The 5,448-nt window shown below is 50.6% G+C and overlaps 1 protein-coding gene across 1 annotated transcript; it reads right to left on the bottom strand.

The window, feature by feature from the left end:
• Positions 1-597: 597 nt before the first annotated feature.
• Positions 598-2,539, bottom strand: LOC123094125 (ataxin-2-like protein). The gene is made up of 2 exons (XM_044516190.1): positions 2,124-2,539; positions 598-1,598 (listed from the first exon to the last, which is right to left on the bottom strand). Exons 1-2 carry the CDS (start codon positions 2,289-2,291, stop codon positions 777-779), a joined length of 990 nt encoding a protein of 329 aa, XP_044372125.1. The 5' UTR covers positions 2,292-2,539; the 3' UTR covers positions 598-776.
• Positions 2,540-5,448: the final 2,909 nt, after the last annotated feature.

Here is a 5,448-nt window from a genome sequence, read left to right as displayed (position 1 = left end):
ACATGACGCTGGCGCACCACTGGCACCTCGATCCGCATCGGATCCCGGTGCTGGCGGTTCCGCGGACACAACGGCCGCACGACAAGGAGGTGCACAGGCGCCGAGCGCTGCTCACGTCGGCGCAGCGGCGGCTACCCGAGTACGCCGCCGACTCTCCCAACTAGAAGGCTTGGTTTGCCCTCCAACACGAGGATCAACGGCGGCTAGGCAGATTTTGGTCCGTCTCCCGTTGGGCGATCAATCCGGACCATATGAAAATGCGGTCGCGCACATCCACCTGACTGATCCAAACAGACGAAAAAACGGACAAACCGCGCGTCCATTTGGTCGCCCCGTTGGAGTTGCTCTTCCGATTCTTCTTCATGAATGGCAATATTTTGGAACGTGGATACCATTTCTGTGTTATCGTGAGTGTGTTGGCTCCAATTCTGGCCAGTTCTCCATCTTTCGTGATCATTAGTGTTTTCATCATGTCTGGGGTGGGAGTGGAACTGGTTCTTCTCTTAAGTAGTATTCTTTTAGCTAGAGTGAAATAAAAAATCTAACTGAACTAATCAAATTTAAATCTTACTGGACAGAAGAGAGGTGCATGGGACATGGACCAACATTACTTAGCTTCTTGTCACTACATTGTCCAGCAAAGTTAAAGCTTGTGTACATACATGCACATAAAGAAATTATTTTCCTTGCCTAAACTGTGTTTGCTGAATCAGTTTAGGGTGATGAACTAGATACACTGTCAGGGTCGCACTGTCAGGTCAGCAGCGCTATTGGGCTCACATCTTAGCGTGCTGCTCACCCGTGGCCATGGGGAAGAAATGCCACTTCTTGCCTTCTACTATCTCCTCATCCGGCGCGGCGCCGCGGCCGTCGGCATGGCCGAACACGAACTCCCCGGCGCTATCGGGCACCTCCTCGTCCTCATCATCGTCTACGTCCCTGGCGTCGGCGCCCTCACACGAGGAGGCGACGGGGACGTGGCCGTCGAGAAGCGAGCCCTGCTGGTCGCGCCGGTGCAGCCTCCGGAAGAGCCGCGGCGACGAAGGGGACCCCGGCTCCGGTCCCGGCGAGACGAGGGGTGCAGGTCTGCCCTGCTGGCGCAGCTGGTAGGCGGCGTGGTGGAACAGCAGCTCGTGCCCTCCGTCGTCGACGACGAAGCGCGCGAAGGGGACCTCGGGGGAGGAGGGCCCCGTGGTGGCCGGGGGCGTGCGCGGCGCGGTGGAGGGCTCGGTGGTGAGCGCGGAGTAGAGCACGGGGGGCGACACCAGCTGCTGCGGCCCGCGCGCGTAGGGCCCCACGGCGAACATGCCGGGCGAGCTGCCGGCCGTGCCGTGGAGGTCCAGGAGGACCGGTGAGGGCGCCTCCGACTGGAAGAGCGAGGAGGCCGGCGACGAGGGCGGCGCCGCGAAGGCGAAGACCGGGTGGGCAGGCGGGGCCTGGTGCACGTACGCCGATGCTGATGCCGTGTGGGATGCTGTGGCGGGCGGGCGTGGCGGCGTGTCGCCGTCGGCGTAGGCGGCGATGACGCGGCGCGGGTTGGCGTGGAAGTGCGGGCGGAAGCAGAGCGTGGACGACAGCCGCGACCACCATCGTTTCTTCTGCAAAGCAAAGCAAAGCAAAACAGAGCAGCAGCCACATCTCTGTCAGTTAAAATCACAACAGATGTGTCTGGTTGCACAAACACGCATGTGGATGCACTAGATCGGAATATGTATAGTACTAATTTCCACGAGTTAGTGGCATCATCATGGCATTGCCATTGCCATTGCCATTGCCATGCGTGACTATTTGGGTTTGAGATGAGCGGTGGAGGCAAGAAGAGTGCGTGACTTTTGGCGCCAACAAGACAAGATGGCAACACATTGACATTGACATGAATGGATGGAAAGGTCAAAGTAAACTGTGGATGGATGGAAACATTTACAGCTACAGTAGTAACAAGACATGACCAGGCAGTTTCGTTCATTCATTCAGCACGTGCGGCTAAGCTAAGATAGGAGTAGGACAGGGCCAAGCCAACACACAACCGTACGTACGTACGCAGTGACCGACCGCTTGTTCCTCACGCGTCAAGGGAAGGGGAAGGGATCGACCCAAGCAAGCAAGCAGGACGACGGACGTACCGTAGCGGCGGCGGAGGTGTCGTGGTCGTGGTCGTGGTCGTGGAGATGGTGGTGGTGGTGGGGGCGCAGGCCGGTGCTGCTCTGCGCGGCCGCGGCCAGAACCACGGCGGCCGCGTTCACCGTGTGCACGCTGCTGCTCTCCTCCCCTGCCCTTGCCTGCTGCTGCATCCTAGCTATCTATCTACCTACCTAATCTTGTCTGTGGTGGATGGATCTGTATGGGTAGGGAACCAACTAAGTAGCTAATCAATTTGTGATGCACGCATGGCAACAGATCAGGCCTGCTGGAGGAGGAAGAAGAAGAGCTTGCTAGCTAGTTATTGACAAGGAAGTGAGTAAAGTAGCTCCCTCACCTCACCTCAATGGTGAAGGAAGGAAGAAAGATATAGAGATGAATTGGCTAGGTGGAAGGAACGCGTTCTCTTCTTCTTTCTCTTCTCCATTCAGGTCGACGTGTGGAGCGGGGCAGCCATCGCCATCGCCAACGACAGAGAGAGTTTGTTTGATCAAGTCAATCAATTCAATTGGCAAAGGTGAAGGAGCCAAGCGCGCACGCTCGTGCACCATGACAACGACCCACACGCACCCGCACCCGCACGCATATCCTTCTATCCATCTATCTCACGCATCACCCACTATGCATTGCATTGCATTGCCTTGCCTTGGATCTATGTATGGTTACAATCCACTCCTCATGTCTCATGTAATGGAATTTTGTCTATTTTGATTCAAGCCCAATAGCAGTTTCAGAAATTCCTAATAAATCCTAGAGGTCCACGCAACCCATTCGTGCAAGGCAAGACGTGGAACTAAAGTTTAGTCTCACATTGTTAGTTTAGAGGGAGTTGGACCTCTTTATAAGGAAGGTTCTTTCCCCACATGTATGAGATGAGAACAAGAGGGACATCCACGCACGCTCCTCCTTCGCCGCCTCGACGCGCCGCAGGAATGAGCCAAGCCGATGTCTAAATTTTTGCCATGCACGACGGGTATACGAAAGGTCACGCGTGAGCTGAAACATTTTTCTGTAGTGGACACTGAATCCGAACGGCTCGCCTCTTCGTCTCCCTTGTTCCCTTTAGCTTCCGGTGCAGCCTCTCGCCTCCTTCAGTTGCGCCTATAAAAGGGAGGTCGCTCCTCGCACTGCGCTACTGCCACGATGTTCCCCATCCGGTTCATCACGGACACCGATGACCACTTCCCCAACGACGACTTCTTCCCCGACGTCGACAACCTCTTCGACAACACGGCTGGCGAAGATGTCGACCCCAAGTCGAGTGCTTCTGCTCCTGCTGTTGTCCTGTACGTGTTCTTGTTTTTTCTGTTAGAGGTCCTGCCACAGTTCCTTGTTCTACTGTTTGCCCTAGATATGTTTGGTTACAGTTCATATATGCGGATGCTATTTATCTTCTCTCTGTCAGATCGCATGACTTGTTTTATCTCTGTTATATTAGTCATGTTTTATCTAGTATTTTTCTTAATAAAATCATTCGGTAAATTGCACATATTTCCAACAATCCAAAAACCTTATTATAGGCAATTTACGCCAAGTGATTTTGCTGCTTCCATGAGATCTCCTATGTTTGAGGGTATCCACTATAAGAGGTGGCGCGTGAGAGCAGTCTTATGGTTTCAAACCATGAGTTGCTATGACACCACTCTTGGCAAACCTGAAGGAGAGTATGATGCTTAACATGCACAAGCTTTTCAGAAATGGATACTTTGTTTAAGGCTGCTCTTTTGAGTGTTCTTGGTGAGAACATAGTTGATCCTTATGTATCAATTGATAATGGAAAAGATATGTGGGACGCACTCGAGGCCAAGTTTGGGGTCTCGGATGCTGGCACTGAGCTGTACATCATGGAGCAATTCTATGATTACAGGATGACTAAGAGCGCTCCGTGGTTGAGCAAGCTCATGAGATACAGTCATTCACTAGAGAACTTGAGCACTTCAATTGTATACTACCGGACAAGTTTGTTGCTGAATGTATCATCACTAAGCTTCCTCCTTCGTGGAGGAACTTTGCTGCCCTACTGAAGCATACGAGGCAGATGTTTTCCATTCTGGATCTCATTGGTACTCTTGATGTGGAAGAAAAGGCGAGAGCAAATGACAACCGTTCTCGAGGTGCTGAGGGAGGTTCTAGTGCCAATATAGTACAGAAGAAAAACTTCCAGCCCCAAAAGTTCAAGAACAAGGGCAAGTTTGATGGTAAAGCAAGTTTGATGGGAAGAACAAGGCTGTACAACACACAAACTTCAAGAAGAAGAATTGACAAGAAGAAAGGTGTTTGTCATGTGTGTGGAGATCCTGATCATTGGGCTCCTAGTTGCCCTAATCGCTATGACAAGCATCATCTTGGAGACACTGACATGAAGGATGTTGGGTATGGTATATTTCTCACTATTCTTTCAGTATGTCATTCTCCTGATTGGTTAATTAACACGGGTGCTAATGTGCATGTATGCGGTGATATTTCCATGTTTTCGTCTTATGAGACCACAAGGACTTCCACCGTGCTGACGGGCAACGGTTCGAGTGCTTCTGTTCGTGGTGTTGGCACGATCGATGTGAAGTTTACTTCGGGGAAGATCATGCGGCTGAAGAACGTGCATTATGTCCCCTCCATCAATAAAAATTTTGTTAGCAGATCTCTTCTGTGTAGAGATGGCTACAAGCTTGTCTTTGAGTCGAATAAATTTGTAATATCCAAGTATGGAACCTTTCTTGGTAAGGCTATGAGCCAGGAGGCCTGTTTTGTTTATCCTTATCAGACGTTTGCAATAAAGTTGTTAATCATGTTTGCAACAATAGTGAATCAAATGTGTGGCATTCACGTCTCTGTCATGTTAACTTTGGTTGCATGGCACGACTAGCGAAGTTAAACTTAATCCCTAGTTTCACCACTGTCAAGGGATCTAAGTGTCAAGTGTGTGTGCAAGCTAAGCAACCTTGTAAGTCTCATGTGACAACGGAAACGAGAAATCTTGCACCACTAGAGCTCATACATTCAGATCTATGTGAAATGAATGGTGTTTTGACAAAACGTGGAAAGAAGTATTTTATGACGTTAATTTATGACTCCACTAGATACTGTCATGTGTATCTTCTAAAATCTAGGGATGAGTCTTTGAACTATATCAAGATCTAAAAAGTTGAAGCGGAAAACCAACTTGATCAAAAGATCAAGAGGCTTAGGTCCGATCGTGGTGGAGAGTATTTCTCAAATTAATTTGATTCCTTTTGTGTGGAACATGGTATAATCCATGAGAGGACGCCTCCCTATTCACCTCAGTCAAATGGGGTGGCCGAAAGAAAGAAT

Source organism: Triticum aestivum, chromosome 4B (assembly GCF_018294505.1).
Source record: "Triticum aestivum cultivar Chinese Spring chromosome 4B, IWGSC CS RefSeq v2.1, whole genome shotgun sequence".
In the NCBI taxonomy this organism is placed as follows: Eukaryota; Viridiplantae; Streptophyta; class Magnoliopsida; order Poales; family Poaceae; genus Triticum; species Triticum aestivum.
Note: the sequence above shows the minus strand (reverse complement) of the source record. Positions and strands in the feature narration are given on the sequence as shown.

Coding starts and splice junctions, on each gene's coding strand:
- LOC123094125 (XM_044516190.1), bottom strand. CDS start 2,291: ATGCAGCAGCAGGCAAGGGCAGGGGAGGAGAGCAGCAGCGTGCACACG. Junction 1,599..2,123: donor ACACCTCCGCCGCCGCTACG/GTACGTCCGTCG, acceptor TTTGCTTTGCAG/AAGAAACGATGGTGGTCGCG.